General features: G+C 44.9%; 1 protein-coding gene across 1 annotated transcript; it reads right to left on the bottom strand.

Moving 5' to 3' along the window:
• Positions 1-9,109: 9,109 nt before the first annotated feature.
• Positions 9,110-16,497, bottom strand: CYP21A2 (cytochrome P450 family 21 subfamily A member 2). The gene is made up of 10 exons (XM_069944165.1): positions 16,266-16,497; positions 14,340-14,429; positions 14,077-14,231; positions 13,741-13,836; positions 12,917-13,027; positions 11,603-11,689; positions 11,316-11,525; positions 9,812-9,981; positions 9,621-9,724; positions 9,110-9,498 (listed from the first exon to the last, which is right to left on the bottom strand). The coding sequence occupies exons 1-10, from the start codon at positions 16,495-16,497 to the stop codon at positions 9,227-9,229; spliced, it is 1,527 nt and encodes a 508-aa protein (XP_069800266.1). The 3' UTR covers positions 9,110-9,226.
• Between the last annotated feature and the right edge of the window lie 3,450 nt (positions 16,498-19,947).

The following is a 19,947-nucleotide window of genomic DNA, read 5'->3' on the forward strand; positions in this document are numbered from 1 at the left end:
TGGCGATGAAGTCTTGTGTGTGATGTGGCTGTGAAACCTAGATGTGTACTGTGACTGACAGCTACTCGGGTGTGATGGAGCCAAATGCCAAATGGAAAAAAGTGAGAAATATATAATCGAAAAAAAAGTGACAAATATATGAGAAGCAGAGCGATACAGTATTAAAGGAGAACTCCAGGCTGTGGTGACGTGCCAGGCCCGCTCAGCCAGTCAGTGGTCATATTGGGGTCCCGCCTCGGCCACCGACTGAGCGGGCCTAACACCTCACGTCCCAGTTCCCCACTCAGACCTAGAAGCATCCAGGACCGGGGGGGCTGGAGCTGCGGGATACCGCCACTGGTGCGGGGGAGGCAGGGGATGTTAGGTCTTTCATCCTTCTACTCCCAAGCACTTTGCCAAATCCAAATCCCAACCTGGAGTTCTCCTTTAAAACAGAGAACAGAGAAGACATGCATCCCACTATCTATAACTATCATCTCTACAGGTTGTAGGAAGAGGAAACATCGTTTTTTTTCCTGAGGAGGAGAAAACAGTACAGCATAAGGGTATGGGCATGGCAAAAAACGTGCAGCAGCTAGAATTAGATCAGATTTGACAGTATGTACAGGAACACGGACTTCTTATCACCAGCAGGAGTCCCTGTACCTGTACACTGAGCATTGAGGTATACATTGTATGCCTCACCGCTCAATTAACATTCACTTATCTGGATGCAAAACGCCAGACCCAGCAAATATATTGAATTTATGTGGCAATGCATACAGCATCGCAACTTACCTCCAGGCAGCCACTCATTGCTGGGTCATATGTGCTGTTAACTGAGCGGTGAGGCATACAGTGTTTGCTTCTGTGGTATACACAAGGAGGATAGGTGGAGTAATCAGAGCAACTGAGGGTAGGAGTTCCTTAAGTCTATGTAGCTTTGTGGGTGGCTGACCCTGTGGAGCCGCGTTGCTTTGTTTGGTCTGCCCAAGATGAAAGTTATAACATTATTCAGACACTCACGTTAATAAGTGCAATTGAACAGTCAGGATAAGCTTGTAAAAAGGTTACTGACAATCTCTGTGCAGTAATCCAAAAAATGACTTCTCTTAAAGTTGGACTTTGGGTTTGCTATAATTGGTTGTAGTCCAGGAAAAAGGATTGAACCTGGAAGACTCCTCCCTCAGACCACACCTCTAAGAGAAGCTGTCTGAGAGAAGGTAATGTGACCAAGATTCCATATATCCTTAGACGTGTGATCCACTAGTTGTGGTAACAGAGTTATGTTTACCCTTGCACATTGAATACCCCAGTGTACGCAGCGTTAGCGGTGTGAATACATAGTGCCACACAGTCATCCAGGGAACAGTTCTTTATTATTATCACTTGGTTTTTTTACCCTGCCCTCTCCTTTCCACAAAACAAAATCATTGATCATTCCATCTTAAAACACAGCTGCATCGAATTATCCAGTAAGCCATAAACAGAGGCTGAGTCATCCATTAACACAGATGCGGGAAGAGTGAAAGTGTCACTACATTACAATGAGGTCCAAGTATCCTTATACAGCAAAGTACACGCCGGACCAGGAGTAAGAGCCCCCCACCCCGTCCCCTGTCCAACGCGATAAACAGAAACAAACTCCAAAAATAAAGACACTCCATCAAATGACTGAAGACGACTCCACATCGAAGATTAATCACCAACTAATCACCATTCACGGTAAACAGCCCACCCAGCTATAACCAGGACGATGGGATCATGTATTCCAGGTCTTATGGCAGATGGCTGGGTATATTGTATAATAAGGGCAAGGGCTCGTATATATGAGCACATGAGTAGGCCTGGCTATCTTCTGTTCTTGTACTTCAATTTCCACCTCACCTGGATGGATTGATCTCTATATAGAGCCCGCGATGAGAGTAAAGCGGACATACACTATAGATATACTGTTGGGCGAACACTCTTGTAGCCCACAGCTTTCTCCCCCAATCCCCTCCATACAGTACTGTGCAAAAGTTTTAGGTGTAGAAAAAGAAGCTTTCAAAAATAGAATAAATTAACAAAATGCAAAGTAAATGAAAGTAGAAAAATGTAAATCAGGTGACTATATGGCATGAGCGCCCATTGCCTTCAGCATCCATTCTTATTGGTCACTTGCACACAGTGCATGAAGGGGCCCAGCAGGGAGGTTGTTCTATCATCTTAGAGAAATAATCACAGAATCGGTCATCTGAGACAGAGATCAGGGTTCTGCAGCCATATCATCACTTCCAGGACGTCTCCTTCTTCTTCACATTGAAGACATGGCTTAGTGACACCGCTGGATGTCTGGGGTCGTTGTCCTGCTGCACAATAAAACTTTGGAGCCAGATGCCTCTCCTAGAGACATCTTATTTTGCAGGTCTTGTATTCACACCTGCCTAAAACGTTTACACAGTAGTCGGATGAAGGTTCATGTATTCTCAGAGGGAAGATGGAAGAAGGCTGTTGCAGGACTCCTCTGGCAGTCGACTGGAGAACATGTCCAATAATTTGTTTTCAGGGTAGGGTCGGGAGGCCCCCATACACACAGATACTAAGTCGGGCTCTTGGAAATTCAGCCATCACCTATCTAATAGGGATAGTAGCCTCACCAGCCAATCCATGATGGTGCGAGGGCTTTACCAGTCAATCCATGATGGTGCGAGGCCTTTACCAGCCAATCCATGATGGTGCCAGGCCTCACCATCCAATCCATGATGGTGCGAGGGCCTCATCAGTGAATACATATAACTGTGCAGCTAACGTATAACCCCCAGTAGAGCCAACTAAATATTACTGCGCACTGCACATAATACCCCCAAGAAACGCTGAATACCACAGTACAGCACAAAATATTCATCAAACAAACACCACAGTGCAGCATAAAAATATCTCCCCCCGAGAGCTCTAAATACCGCTATGAAGTGTGGCACCAAATACATACTACAACTGACCCATCACCAAAAGACACATGTTCGATCAGTTTTGCCTATTACTCAATAGTGTTCATCCAAAGGAAGGCAAAAAACCCCCCAAAAACTCATAAGCCAATTGTCATGATTTTAGGGAGAAAAATGTCTTTTTGACTCCAAATCTAAAACACAGATGTACGTGGCACTGTCTGTCAGGACAAAGTCTTTTCTTTTTATTAAGACTTGGACTTATAGAGACAGCAGCTAAGCTCTGATGGGACACAAAGTGGGATAGACCGCAAGTCTAGTGTGTACTACACGTCTGTATGGAGCGAGCCCTGCAGCCCTCACCGCCTCCTGTACTCCCGGTAATGAACCCGCAAACCCATGTCCTGTCACATGGCTGCCCCCCTCCAATTATACTGTTTACTAATAGGTCAGAGAGCCATTTACCTTTGGCTGGAGCTGCTTGCTTATTGGTCAGCCAGGTTGCTGCGCTATTACTGCAGCAGTCTACCATTGGCTGTGAACAAGGCACCTTGTTATTGGCCATGTTTCCCTGCACCTAAGACTACTCATGCCTTATCAGGGTAAGAGGGTACGCAGGCCCTTTATTGGCTGGTCGGAAACGTCATTGGGGATTGTTGGCCTGTGTTAAAGGTATGATTAGCTGACAAAGAAAAAATGGCTCCCTGCTAGTCGGTTGCACACCTTTCCATCTAAACAGCAATGCGCAGGTAAAGTTGAGGGTAATTGTCTAGATAATCAATATGAAACAATTATTACAATGAGAGTAGAAGTACCCGCAGAAGGTTTCTCTGTGGCTTTAATAATTATAAAAATGGTTTTAAACCTGTTACACCTCAGATTAATGCCGAAGACACCTCGAAGGTCCTGCCCTTGTGAAGAGTCAATGAGGTGTATCAGGACACTGGAGACCCCCGTGGCTGCAACACCTGGAAAAAACCCTTAGAGGGGTTGTCCGGGAAGCCTAAGTCCGGGAAGCCTTCTGCTCCACGGTGCTCACTACCTGAGATTCTACATCTCGGAAGTAAGCCTGTCGAGACATGGAAGGGTGGGGTTAAGTCCAAATCATCAGGTGCGGGCAAAGCACACAAACGATCCAATAATCATTCATTAGGCCTGGCTGCTCTGCAGACCGATCAGTGAGATTTGCTGCCTACAGTGGCCGTGTGATCGCGTTGCACGCACACTTGCATTCACTAATTTTATCTTCTTGTCTCTTCCTGCCAAAGATGGGAACAGAACTCGGCTCGGGGAAGAAGGGAAATGTTCTCAGAGGACATTTTTGGGCTTGTTTCCCTTGTCCCTGGCTGGCCTCCAATCACATTTTTGGCATTTAAGAAAATACACGAGGAAAAAGCTCCCATACTGAAGTATTCATCGAACCTATAAGAGATGCGAGTGCTGCCATACTTCTAAGACCCCAAGGCTCACTTCATATATTCAGGTCACACTATTTTAGGCATAAAGTGTGGTGTGACTATAATATATTGGCGGGTAGAGAACAAGGTTGGACAATCAATGTAAGGCTGTGTTCACACAGGAAAATTACAGATCAGATCCATGGTCAGGGCGGGACTAACCTAAGGGTTATGTATCCTAAAGGAACGAGCTTAGGGTCCAACCCAGGTTGGCTGCATCGCTTAATTTAATAGGTGGTGAGACTATGTATAGGGCCTAAACAAATGTACCCCAAGGTTTGTGTAACTAATATCCAAGCACACACAAAAAGGTCCAGTGTGCTCACTAATACCCTTACTATAAACCAACACTAAAACATTTATCAATATTCAACGAGGCATTTATTAATATCTTTGACCCCTGAAGTTGCTTTTAGGAGCGAAACATGTTGGGCTGGCTATGAGTAGTTATACATAGACTGTATATATAACTGTTGCATTTTGGGATTTATTATAAAGTAATATATGGTCCATGATGGTATACAGAGCTGTCGCCTAGCTTTGCAGGCTTAATACATAGTCATTTGTGGCACAATCAAGCTGATGGCATTAGTTTGGTTTGTAAATTCTTCATGTGAATAATACTGAAGACATTTATTTATTTATTTTGCCCTGGATACTTTGGGTAGGTGCATAGAAGGGTATTAGGGTATAAGGGTATTAGGGCATTTTTTTTGTGTGGACTTTTAAAGGACCATATAGAGAAGATTCGAGTCAACCAGGTCCCAATATCTCCCGTCCCTACTCGCACCAGACGGGGTCCACATTTTAGTGTTTGCTTCTTGGCCCCCTCACAACTATGTCTGCTCCTGAACCAAGTTCAGCAACAAATTAGACAATGAAACCAATGTTTGGTTGTTATGAGGAACCTATCGGCGGTATGAATTATCCATATGTCACCCACATGTGAGATCTGGGAGGGGTCCTCACGGTTTACACTAAAGCCAAAATTGACATAAAAAAATTTCTGAAATATTTCAAAGAAATATCTTGTTTGTTCTGTTTTCTTGCCGCTCAGAAGCTTTCAAGTCACGCACAATACCAATTACCCAGCTATTAAGAGGAGATTTACGGCTGATTGTTGTGTGGTCATTGTTGGCCGGAAGAGGAGGTTGATATAATAGTATCCATGACTTCAATGTTAGTAAGACGTGATTCATATAATCAAGTGCACGTTGTGTTCCTACAAGAATATCTTCCCGTTTACATCATATGGAGCCTCCCTAGTATAGATGTGGGACTCCACAGGGTGTCATCATTCACAAATACTACCACAGTCCTGGCAGTTGTCTACTGACTGCAAATGATTCCCTCTTACTTCCATAACGCATTACATGGTCCAGTAAATCTCTTCGAACAGGAAGGGAAGCCATTTTGAATAATGGACTCTTATTCACATTATGTTTGCAATGGTTTATTCAACAAAATAGCCAATGGTTCCAAAGAAAGACTTCTTGGGGTCTCTATAGCCTCAGCAGGCAGGTTCATGAGATGACCGACTGTTACCACCATGACTGCCATTAAATATGGCAGCTCTCCACCCCCTAAAATCACTTTTCATTTGCTCCATAGATGTCAATCAGACATATCATAGCCATACACTAAAATAGAACATATATAACACATACATTACCAGTCTACTATTTTTAAGCCCAACCTTGGCCGCTGTCCTATAAGAACGTCATCAATATACCAATAGGGAACTAATGATGTTTTCTCGATTCAAGTGCAAATAAAATGTTTCTACATCTGTTGCATCAAGAGGTCTTAAAGGGAATGTATCACCTACATTTTCTATTACTGATTAGAGTCAGATACTAAAATTCTTTTATTCTAATCTGTTTCTATTTTCTGACTGTAATTTTTTTTTATTTCACTTTTTGTACATTGTTAGGGGGGTGGCCATCTTACCTGGGCTGTTTTTAACAGCATTTAGTGACATGCTTTACAGCTGGACTCATAGACATAGATGACAATAGACAGACTTTGTCCCCTTGAGATTAATATGAAACATTACTGAGCTATCTGTGACCTGTGAAGAGGTCATTCCACAGGGAGCTGCTATTGTCTCCTCTATCTACTGGTGTCACATGACGCTGCAATGCTGTACAAATCATCACTTTACAGCAGCCTCCTCTTATCACCACAGACACAACAGAAAGTCTCAGCTTAGTTTTAGCCCCAGTGTTGAGAATGAAAACGGCAAGATATCAAGATTATTTTATAATATAGATAGAAAAATGGAAAATTAGAAAAAAATGTCACCAAAAATTCTTAAAAAAATATTTTTAACATAAAAACTTTATTTAAACAAGTCATTTTCTGATAACACATTCCCATTAAATATGTCAGGCTCAATTATTAAATATGTCAATTGCTATTTGTCCCACTTACATCACTTACAGACATGATTGTCATATACTAAATAAAACATATAAATTATTAAGTATAGATTCCTTTTTTACCATTCTATAGCGCAATAATGATGGTTCTCCTGTGAGGTCATCGTCGATATAACTTCATGCAATAAATAAAGTTCTGACTCAAATAAAGTCCAAATAAAATGTATCTACTCCTGCTGCTCGCCCCCTGATGTCACTTCCTATTCTCCCGATGACATCATAGATACATACAGTACTAAAATGAAACATATACAGTATATCCTATAAGGTTTACATTCCCTTTCTTAAACTCTTTAGCCCAATCATAACCATTCTCCAGTAAGCACATCATCAATGTACTAATATGTCAGACCCCCCTTCTCCCCTTAAAGGGAACCTGTCACCCCCCCGTGCCGGGGTAAAGGCCGCCCAACCCCCCGCTAGAGCCCGGATACTTACCCCATCTCGCCAAGTCCTGTTCCTGGAGCCGGTCCCGGGGCGGAGATATCCTCGTCTGAAGCCCGGCGCACACGCTGCTGAGATGAGTCCGATGCCCGTAGAGAGTGAATGGAACCGTCATTCTCTATGGGCATCGGACTCATTTCAGCAGAGCACGCGCCGGGCTTCAGACGGGGATATCTCCGTCCCGGGACCGGCTCCAGGAACGGGACTTGGCGAGATAGGGTAAGTATCCGGGGCGCTGGCAGGGGGTAGGGCCGCCTTCACCCCAGCACGGGGGTGACAGGTTCCCTTTTAGTCACTTCCTATTCACCCCACTGGTGTGTGCTGGACACAACATGGATGTATACTATTTAAAAAAAAATCACATTGATTATAATTCATATTTTCCCATTTAAAAATGTTAAGCCCAACCAAGACCATTCTCCTCCAGAAATGTCATGTACCACTATAGAATTAATGAAGTTTCTCCTGACTCAAGTCCAACTAAAATGGATCTGCTCCTGCTGGATCAAGAGGTCTCTGCCGATACTGCTGGGACTTCCCGAGGAAGAGACCGAATCAAAAAAGGATGACATTTCAGATTAATGCCAAAGACACCTCGAAGGTCGGGAAGAAGAGTCGGTGAAAGAGGAGAGAAGGAAAAATCTCTCAGAAGATGAGAGAGGAAAAAGAATATCTCCATGCGGGCCGTGGCCTCTCCGATGCAGAGCCTTGCCCCCGTACTGAAAGCGAGTAGAGATCTGGAAGAAACGTTACCTTCAGGATTGGTCAGAAATCGTTCTAGAAAAAAAGGATTTTGTTATTCTCACTCAATGCATTACATTTATGTAATAGATGTACATAGCAAATACCTAAAATCTATAGAGGCAGCCCAAAAAAAAAGTCACCAAAAATTTGTATTTTTCTTTTAAAAATATGTTTAACCTAAAAACTTTATTTAAACAATAAGTCATTTTCTAATAACACATTCCCTTTAAATATGTCAGGCTCCACCCTCTGATGTCACTTCCTATTTTTCCCACCTATATTGGTTACAGACATCATTGGCATATACTTATTAAAAGATATATATTATTATGTATACATTCCCTTTATACAATTCTATAGGGCAATCATGATGGTTCTCCTGTGAGGACGTCGTCGATATAACTTCATGCAATAAATTAAGTAGGAACTCAAGTCCAAATAAAATGTATCTACTACTGCTGCTCGCCCCCTGATGTCACTTCCTATTCTCCCAATGGAGACATCATAGATACATACAGTACTAAAACGAAACATATACAGTATATCTTATATGGTTTACATTGCCTTTCTTATACTCTTTAGCCCAATCATAACCATTCTCCAGTGAGCAAATCATCAATGTACCAATATGTCAGACACCCCTTCTCCCCTTAAAGGGAATCTGTCTCCCCTCGTGCCGGGGTGAAGGCGGCCCGACCCCCCGCTAGAGCCCCAGATACTTACCCCATCTCGCCAAGTTCCGTTCCTGGAGTCGGTCCCGGGACGGAGATATCCCCGTCTGAAGCCCGGCGCGCACGCTGCTGAGATGAGTCCGATACCCATAGAGAGTGAATGGAACCGTCATTCTCTATGGCCATTGGACTCATCTCAGCAGCGCACGCGCCGGGCTTCAGACGGGGATATCTCCGTCCCGGGACCGGCTCCAGGAACGGGACTTGGCGAGATAGGGTAAGTATCCGGGGCTCTGGCAGGGGGTCGGGCCTTCTTCACCCCAGCACAGGGGTGACAGGTTCCCTTTTAGTCACTTCCTATTCACCCCACTGGTGTGTGCTGGACACAACATGGATGTATACTATTTTAAAAAAAATCACATTGATTATAATTCATATTTTCCCATTTAAAAATTTTAAGCCCAACCAAGACCATTCTCCTCCAGAAATTTCATGTACCACTATAGAATTAATGAAGTTTCTCCTGACTCAAGTCCAACTAAAATGGATCTGCTCCTGCTGGATCAAGAGGTCTCTCCCGATACTGCTGGGACTTCCCGAGGAAGAGACCGAATCAAAAAAGGATGACATTTCAGATTAATGCCAAAGACACCTCGAAGGTCGGGAAGAAGAGTCGGTGAAAGAGGAGAGAAGGAAAAATCTCTCAGAAGATGAGAGAGGAAAAAAAATATTTCCATGCGGGCCGTGGCCTCTCCGATGCAGAGCCTTGCCCCCGTACTGAAAGCGAGTAGAGATCTGGAAGAAACGTTACCTTCAGGATTGGTCAGAAATCGTTCTAGAAGAAAAGGATTTTGTTATTCTCACTCAATGCATTACACTTATGTAATAGATGTACATAGCAAATACCTAAAATCTATAGAGGCAGCCATTTAAAAAAAGTTATCAGTAGGCACCTACCAGGACAGAACTGTTCCGGATTCTTCCAGACGGTTTCATCATGATGAACTGCATAGATGTTTGGAATCACAGTTGTCCCTTTTGGAATGGTGAAACCTGCGACACTGGATGGGAAATAAAGGTCTGATATAGAAATTATAAACAGATTCACGTAGGACTGTACAATTTGTATTCTTCCTGTTACCACTTACCTGGTGTCTCTAGTGGTAGAATGTGGTATTGCAATGGGCACCACCGGGCGAAGTCTCAGGATCTCGGAGATGGTGGCGTTGAGATATGGCATGCTGTTACGGTCTGAGTATGTGGGGTACCGGACGTGCCCCGCCGCTCTTAGGATCTCCTGGTGGATTTTCTCTTGAGCCTGAAAGAAGAACATTTGCTAAGCATCATCTGTTTTACGAAGTATTGAGAACGTGCTAGACGTCACCTCAGGGTTTGGTGTCAAGGTTTTTATCTGACTAAACCGATGATGCAATAGTTTAATGCCTGAAAATCCTTGCAGGCTGCCAGATTATTGGCAAAACTACCCGTGTCACTGCCATATGGGGTTTCGGGCACATTGCCGCATCATTGCCTGAAAGTAGGGATGAACTAATTTATAGTACTAGGGAAGCGAAGGCTTCATGCTGCTCCTCTCCGGGTGCCTGGAAAAGCTGGATCCAGTCCTGGGAAACTGGGTGAAGTTCCCTAGGACTAGATCCAGCTTTTCCAGGCCCCCGGAGATTAGCGGCACAGAGCTGACAAGCCTACCGCCTAGCCAAGCACTGTAATTTCACTCATCTGTACCTGGAAGTAAAGAAAAGCCAGAAATATAGAACAATAAGCAAGAAAAACCAGGTCTGGTTTAAAGGGGACTGAACCTTCTGAGATTTGATTTGGGAAGTTTTGCACAAGCTGGGTGATCAAGTTTATTTAGGATTTACCATAATCAATAATCAAATGCCGCACACTTGGGTTCAAACTAACTCCAGCATGCTCGAAATCTGCTCAACTCTAATCAGGATCAGCCAATGGAGTATAAGGAGTAAAGTGGCGATGGATAGCATCACTGCTTATCTCAGAAGGCCATATAGTAAACAGCAATGCGCATCACATCGCTGTTTATTGTAGAGAAGCAGAGACTCCTGTCAAAATGACAGGAGTACCTGCTCTCTATGTAGGTTTAGTGGAGACCAACAATAGGTTCTGATATGCTTTAGTGGCCGGGTCTGAAAATAAGGATCTGAATTTCTTTAGGGGTTTGAAGCCTCTGCTGCCACATCCTATATTTCTTATATCACTCCTCTGGTCATGCTGGGGATGGGGCGGATTACATCTTTTTTACTTGGGCAGTAAAGCCCCTATAACACGGGGTAATTAGAGGAGCAAACGAGCGCCTTGTTCCTGCTCGCTACTACAGGCAGTGGCAGCGAACGGGGGAGGCTGCGGGGAGGTGCGGGGAAAGGTGCAGGGGGGTCCAGGTGATCGCTAGAGTGACAGGGCAGCCTATGGGGGATAGTGGCAGTCTTCTGCTGCCGCCGCTCCTATTCCACGGAGCGACGGCAGCAGTAACAGCCGATATTGGTTACATATGGCCGATAATCGTTCTGTGTAATAGGGTCTTAAGTGGGCCCTATTGACCTGGTTTAGCAGTCACAGGTTATCTGTGAGGTCCAACACTTCCTGTCTAGCCTCATTATACTATGCTGTATGTACCTCAGGGTGGTGGATGAGGAAGGCCACTGCCCAGGTTAATACAGATGCCGTGGTCTCGGTGCCTCCAATAAACAGGTCGACCATGATCATGTGCAGATGCTCCTCTGTGAGATCTGACGCCTCTCCACCTTCCACCTTCTTATTTTCGTTAAGAAATCGCATCATTTCATGCAAAATATCTTCTGGTGATTCTTCTTCTGGGAGATGAAGCTGCCAGAGACGGATATATCACATTATTTCTGTTAGAGGATAAGTCACTGCAAGATGGCGTCCCGTCCCCCACTCACCTTATGTCTCTCCATCTGACTCCTCACAAAGCCGTCTCTCCTCTCCACAGCCTTTAAAAGACGAGTCAAGGATTTGTTTGGAAACTTCTATACGGAAGAAGGAAAAGGGGAGAATAAAAAAGATCATCATACTAAGTAGGAAGCGAGTATATCCAGTATAGGCAATGCTCTGTGGACTATAGGTATATGTACTGATTCACTGTAACAGACTATAAGGATGGGGGGGATGTACATAGCTGATGGGTGTCGTAATCCACGTGAGGTTGTCCAAAACCTACAGCCTCACATGGATTACAACTCCCACTGAATAAAATGTAATACAATATGGTGGGGGTAGTGATCTGTGTAAGGTAGGCCATTTACCTATTAGATAGATGCCCCCAGAAGGTAGATCATTCCCCCCTATTAAGTTGATGCCAGAAGTAGGCAGGTAATTACCTCCCCATGTAGATGCCCCGAGTAAGTAGATACTCCCCTGTTAAAGAGGGTACCAAGAAAAATCTGTTACTTTCTTGAACAAACAGCGCCACCTCTGTCCTCAGGTTATGTGTGGTATTACAATTATTTTATCTATCCCCCCTTCTTCTTCATCCATTCCCCTTTCCTTTCACCCATCCTCTCCTTGGTCGAACTTGATGGATATGTGCCTTTTTTCTAACTGTACTAACTATGTAACTACAATTGAGCTCTATTCACTTCAATGGAACAGAACTGCAAAATCCACACCTGAACGTAGGATAGGAGAGGTGCTGTTTGTGAAATAGTGGCCATGTTTTTCCTCGTCAAGTAGATGTCCCCAGTAGTAAGGTAATTCACCCCCTCCCCACTAGCTACCTGTCCCAGTAGTTACCTAATCCCTCTCATTGAGAATAAGTCTTCAGTAGGTAGATGATCCCCCTCCAATTAGGTAGAGGCCCCCAGTAGGGAGATACCCCCCCTTTATTAGTTAAATACTAATTTACCGTCGTAGTCTCACATCTTGTATGATACGGAGTGGCAAGGTTTACGTCCATATTCTTAACATTTCGCATTGGGGGAAACTCCCTCCATGCTACACCACTAAACTGAGGCATGGAGCAAGGTGCACCCTACACACAGGCCCGACTGAGGAGGTAAGTGGGGTGCTGGACCAAAGAATCCCATTGGTTGTATATCGTCCATATTTCGGAGGTTTCCCACTCCTAGTCCAGTTGAATGAATAGAGAACTCAGTAGGATGAAGGTCGTCGTAAGAGATATTTAATCTGCCACTTCCTAAATCCTACGTAAGACCAAACAAATCTTCAGGTGACAGCGGTATTTGTTCCATTCTTACCCTCAGGAATGGGATGAAATCCAAGATGTTGACAGCCGGAGCCTCAAACAGCTTAACTATATTAACAACGCAGCGGTGGATGTCCTGGAACGTGGGGTTTGACAGCTCGTACTACAAGAGACCAAGGGGGACGTGAGATACAAAAACCCAAAGACCACCACCACCTGCACAGTCTATGAGTCATCTACTTCTATTATGTTACATGAGATTCAGAGAAAGCTGGGTGACAACCTGTACACACAAGATTACAGCAGACGGGAAGCCAACCAGTTTTGTCAGACTCCAAAAAGGCAAATATGCACAACAGTCCCTTAAAGGGATTATCCAGCGCTACAAAAACATGGCCACTTTCCCCCCTACTCTTGTCTCCATTTCAGGTGCGGTTTGCATTTAAGCTCCATTTACTTCAATGGAACTGAGTTTCAAGACTCCATCCAAACTGGAGACAACAGTTGGGGGAAAGTGGCCATGTTTTTGTAGCGCTGGATAACCCCTTTAACAAGCAACAAAAAGTGTAGCCTATAAGAAAATGGCTGAATATAACTTTTCATCAACTTGTCAGAAGAAGAGGACTCAAGAAAGTATCTATGATGCAGATGAGAAGATCATATGATGGACTGTGATGGTTCCCAGTGTCGGGAATCTCCCAATAAATCTCAACATGTGACTTAACCTACATCACACCCTAATGTATAGATTCATATAGCTTTCAAGGCTCGTGATAATACATTATGGTTTCACAATGTCTTGCGCCAATTCTACACACATGATTGTGTACCATGAAGTGCTTAGTCAGTCAAGTACAAAAGAATGAAATATCCCACCGATGTGCCAAACGTCAGCTCCGCGATCACTTTACACGTCCGCCTGGAAAATTCTTCTGCCACGTCGATTGGATCCCCATTTCTGCTCATGAAATCCTGTGGGGAAAAGGACTCTCAGTATCCTACAATTCCTCACTAGATAGGCCACTGACATATGACTGGTGGGGGAACCCCAACAACCCCAAAAAGTAGGGCGCCTAATCACCAGCTGAGAATTGGTCATAAACGCTCCTTATCGGGAATGGTGGCTGGGTTTGGCCTTCTCTCTTCCTATCCTGGCAGACATGATGGTCACTTATCCCACCACTAAAGGCCATAGCGATACCTGGTACTCACCTGACACAGCTCCCTGGCCTCCGCTGCCAGTGTCATCTCCAGACCCCTTCTCACCCGTTTCTGTAAGGATAAGTGAGCGAGACGTCTCTGCACCTTCCAGACAGGAGTGTAGTCTCCAAGAGACACATCTTTCCCTCCAAGTGAAATCAAGTCCCCTACACCATGAATGACAAAGACAGAGTGTGAGCTAAGATCCCCAATGTCCGCCAATGAGGAAGACGGCCATCAATCACCTCAATAATACCCTCCCACCATGGACGTACCGACATAGCTATGGGGTCTGCCGGCAAAGTCGGCCCACTTCTTAACCAGAGCTTCCCGGATCAGAGCTGCGTTGTTCAATACGACAACATCTGAGGGAGAAGATGATGGAGGAAGAGAAGCACCAGGAATGGTCATTACTGTAGCACTGAACTGTCTGAATACTCACATCTATACCCAACCACATACGTTACTCCCAAAACTGGGTTTGCCATTTGGCACAGGCCCCAAAGAGTATGAGGGAGATTTATCAAACATGCTGTAAAGTGAAATTGGCTCAGTTGCCCCTAGCAACCAATCAGATTCCATCTTTCATTCCTCACAGACTCTTTGGAAAATGAAAGGTGGAATCTGATTGGTTGCTAGGGGCAACTGAGCTAGTTTCACTTTACATCATGTTTGATAAATTTCCCTCTATGGCCATGTTCACATGACATAAGACAACGGACGTTCCGTGACCCGGCCAAGTCACAGAACGGCCAGTGTCAGAGAATATCATCCTGGCTGGTACTGCAGTACCGGACGGATGATCTTGACTGTTGATGAATTCGGATGTGGGAAAGTTATCAAACTAAGAGGTTGTATTTTTTGGCGTAAAATGGCCAGATGCAAATTAATTTTTTCGCAAATGGCCGTTTTGCGAATAAAATATTTGCATCTGGCCATTTTACGCCACCTTCGCCAGTGGGGCGGGGAGGGGGTGTGGAGGGGGCAGAACGGAGGACGTGCACTGAGTCCGCTTCATTTATCATTTTTCGCAATGAAAAATGATAAGAAAACCTACGCCAGCTCTGAGCTCTGGTGCGCACAGGATTTATGTTGAGGCAATGCGCCTCTAAATCTCTGTACTGTCGGAGCTGCGGGGACATTTTTACGCCCGGCGCAAAAAATGCCGGACTAAATAAATGTCCCCCTATGTATATACACTCTGGACGGGATTCCCTCAGCTGCAGCACTACGTGAGTTCCGTAGTAATCACGGCCGTTACTACGGAACTTATGTAGTGTGAACATAGCCTATGTGCGTATTTTTTTATCCTATCACGCACTGACAAACTGAGCTCTGCTACACCGCAAAGTAAACCCAGTGAGCAGATTCTGTTTGGTCAATGTAATCATCCAGTGAAGTCCTATGTAAAACAATAGATGACACATTGTGACGCCATCATGCTCCAGCTACATCACATGCTATGTATATGAGCTCCAGTGAAGCCTATGAAGGCCCAATACAATATATATGAATGCCCATATAACACAGCAGTCAGCACGAAACACATGCTATCCCATAACAATGAACTGTGCTGACATATAATAAGGCCGCAGGTAAGAGAAGTGACAACATTTCATGCTATTAGTTGTCACTAAATTGCCTCCCTATACTTTAAAGGGGTTATCCATATTTTTCTATCAAATCAACTGGTTTTAGAAAGTTATATAGATTTGTAATTTACTTCTATGTAAAAATCTCAAGTCTTCCCATACTTATCAGCTGCTGTATGTCCTGCAGAAAATGTTGTTTTCCTTTCAGTCTGACACAGTGCTCTCTGCTGACATCTCTGGCCGAGACAGGAACTGTCTAGAGCAGGAGAGGTTTTTTATGGGAATTTGCTGCTGATCTGGACAGTCCCCGTCAGCAGATAGCGCTGTGTCTGACTGGAAAGAATACACCACTTCCTGCAGGACATACAGAAGCTGATAAGTACTGCAAGACAAGAGATTTTTATATGGAAGTAAATTACAAATCTATATAACTTTCTGAAACGATATGAAAGTAATACATTTTCGCCGGAGTACCCCTTTAAGCACTAGTTTTAGAAAGAAAGTCCCATAGAAAGCCCAGCAGCTAATGGTGTACAACTGTCTCTAAAAATATGTTAAAAATCCAATAAATATATTGAAACAGAAAACCCAGCAGCATCACGCACCTACCTTGACCCCAGAAGCTGAGTCGATAGATGGGGCCGTATTTCTGAGCCAGATGCATGAAGTGGCAGGGTAGATCGATGTGCCCCAAATCCAGCAGATTGCCCAAGAAGGGCAGCGGTGTGGGACGTGGGGGGTACTGGCTGCATCCTGAGAGGCGACCCTTGGGGTGAGAACATCCTAAGTATAGGAAGAGGAGGAGGAGGAAGATGGATGGCAGCAGCAGCACTGGGACCATGGCGAAGCTTCACACTTAGGAGATACTGGCTGGTGTATATATAGTGATGGGCATAACCTTGAGGAGCCTAGGAAAATAAGGGGAGGGGGGGCTGGAGATTGGTGGGAGAGGAGCAAGGACCAGAGCTATAGATGTGGAATATCCACTCGCTGTGAATTCTCTCTCCTTCAGTCCAAAGCAGAGGCACCAATGGGGAGATCCAGTCTCTGAACCGATAGGACAGATGGTATCAATGAAATCATTCACTGAACAGCATTCTATTCCTCCCACTATATACTCTATATCCTCATGTTATTCTAAGGGCTAGAATGAAAAGAACATCACTCCAGGGACTGGTGCAATATAAGCAATTCATTGGGTGGGATATATGTGGTAAGCCCCCACGGTGCTATAGCGGAGGTACGGCCTGTCACATGCTATATGGTAGAGAGTGACACCACCCTGGTGGTGGTTGGCCGAGATACAGCCGGGCCCAGTGATGTTATGTTGTGACGCCAGTGCCGGTTGGGCACACAGGTATGGTGGCACACCTGCTTTTAGTTTAAAGGGCCGGTTGTACCTTGTTACCCTGTGGTCAGTGACCTGCCAGGCTACTGAGTGGTCCCTTAGGATGTTATCACGGTGGGCCCGAGTGGTGTAGTGACCATAGTGACCATAAATAATCTCTATTTTACTCTGGAAGTTCTTGGGGTACAGCAGGACATACAGCTGTGCATTGACATAATATGTTACACTTGATAGATCCCTTGATAAAACACTTGATGACACACTTGACAACACAGGATCCAGATCTGTGATAGGAGTATAGTGCTGACTGAGTTGCGTGTTGAGGGAGACGTAGAAAAATCAGAGGAGCAGAGAGGAGGATGTTGTGAGTGTCCCAACCCAAGTAGTTGTGTGATCTGCCGGAATGTTGGAGGATGAGGTAGAAGAATACTGAAGAAAAAGAAGAGAATACTTGTGCCCGTGCTTTGACCTTTGGGTCTTCGCACCACCTTATGTCCACCAGTGTCGGGTGACTCGTCCTATGAGGGTTACACAAGCCCCAGACCCTGTTATCTGGGATGAGCGGAATGCTGAGGGTTCCCTGCTGACAAGATAGAGTTACTAGGCTTTAGCAACTTTGCTCTATCCGGATCAGTTCCTAGCTTGTTTGCTGTTTGTGGATACTGTCCTGCACTGTGACCCTCCTGGTTCACGACATGGGTTGAGATAATCTCTGACGTGTCGACTCCTGTAAGGGGTTTAACACTGCATAGGGTTTAGTAAAGTGCTGGAGGAGAAACGGTTAGGTGCATCTTGTCTTGCTTCCTCACCATACAGAAAACTGACTATGACTGCGCTACATTTTCTCTACCCATGTGACTTCCTATCTCCAGCATATCTAAAATGTGCTGTGAGAGGGTGAAGAGTGCATAAGAAGAAGTAAAGTGAGAGATGATAGGACAGAAGAAGAAGATACTCCCATCTATTATGCAGTGCTAGACACTACAAAGGGAGACAAGTCGGGGAGCATCCTTGCCCATGCCGAGAACCACTCTACAAGGTGCAGGGCAGTATCCTACTACACAAGAGGAACTAGCCTGGATAGAAAAAATCAATCTATCTTGCAGTGCAGGTTAACCGGGACACCCTCTGCAACTTAGCTTTACCCAGGTAACCAAGACTGGGGCTTGTATCACCCTATAAGGACGAGTACCTCAACACTGTAGGGCAGAAGGTGCTCAGACCATAGTCTAAACACGAGTACAAGTACTTCTCACTCTCAAGTATTTTCTCAAAGTTCCGGCAGAGCACAGAACTACAGTGGGTTAGGACTCCCTTGACAAATTACTCTATGCTGCTCTACTCTACTCTAAACTCTTCAAGCACCGCTACAACTACCTCTTCTATCTTCTACTCCTTTAAGTATCTCCGCAGCACAACCAAGTCTAAGCACTAAAGCCTGTACAACGATTTAGCTATTTCTGCAAAAGTCTTTTGTACTACTAAGAGACTGTACAGTAAAGCTGTTCTATATATTCATCACTGGGACTCAGTCATCCTTTCCTCCCCACCAGCACCTATACACACCAGTTACATACCTTGGGTTATTTTTTCCCTTTCTGTGGGTAGCGGTACCGATAGTCCAGGTGGTTCTATTGCCTCAGGTCTACCGTGACAAGAGCCCAAGGAACCCATTACAACCCTGCAGGTCACCGACCATTTTGGGGATACAAACCGACCATACACAAAGCAGATACCAACATCACACCTGTGTGCTGGACTAGCATTGGCGTCAACCACCATCACTGGCCGAGTATACACAAATCCATCACACAGTCCTTTATTTGTATCCACTCAAAAAGTAAAAAAGCAAATGTGGCTTTGTACACAATACAGCACAAGTCCATCCAAACATATAGCGGGACATTTATTCAGAATGGTGTACTCATGTACCCGCCCCCATTCACCTTGCCATGCCCCCCCTGCCCACACATCGGGTAAGCGGGGGTTTGCGGCAGCCATACGCCACAGAGAAGCTAAGAACCTCCTCCTTCTCCATAGTGTACACCTGCGCACCCTAGTGGCCAGAAATAGCACTGCAGTTGCGGCTAGGAGGGAGCAGGTGAGGAGGTGTGTGAAGACTTAGGACCAGCGTGGAGTGCAGCAGAGGAGCAGACAGGAGAGGGCTAGTATACTATTCACCACTGGATAGCTACATGTTGGGAGACCACAAATCTATTGTATGTTTATTAAGTAGAGGTAAAGGTGGTGGCGGGTTTATTCGAGGAGAGCTTACCGTTTCCCCTGCTCGGCCTGTAGCTGTTTACATTGCTGGTAATTCTGTATAGCGGAGATGGAGGGGGCTCTTTAAACCATTTCCACGCAGCAGAATCCTATGACCCTGTCCTTGTGCCGGGCTTTATCGCTTCATCTGATGAACGATGGGGCTGACGTGACTGTGCTGACCTTGGCCACCGGAGGAGAGGATGAATTCAGAGCTGAGAAGAAGTCAAGGGAGATGGAATGATGGATAAGACAAAGGCGATGGGCTCTGTGTAATATAAGAATATAGAGTCGGGGCCAAACGTTTTTGGACAATGACACAATTTTCATAATTCTTCCTCCATACACCACTCCGTTGTCCATCAAAAATATTTTTCTTTCAAATCAACTGGTGTCAGAAAGTCATATAGATTTGTAATTTACTTCTATTTAAAAATCTCCAGTCTTCCGGTACTTATCAGCTACTGTATGTCCTGCAGGAAGTGGTGTATTCTCTCCAGTCTGACACAGTGCTCTCTGCTGCCACCTCTGTCCATGTCAGGAACTGTACAGAGCAGCAGCAAATCCCCATAGAAAACCTCCCCTGCTCTGGACAGTTCCTGACATGGACAGAGGTGGCAGCAGAGAGCACTGTGTCAGACTGGAGAGAATACACCATTTCCTGCAGGACATACAGCAGCT

The sequence above is a fragment of the Dendropsophus ebraccatus genome, chromosome 10 (genome assembly GCF_027789765.1).
Source record: "Dendropsophus ebraccatus isolate aDenEbr1 chromosome 10, aDenEbr1.pat, whole genome shotgun sequence".
NCBI classification, from domain to species: domain Eukaryota; kingdom Metazoa; phylum Chordata; class Amphibia; order Anura; family Hylidae; genus Dendropsophus; species Dendropsophus ebraccatus.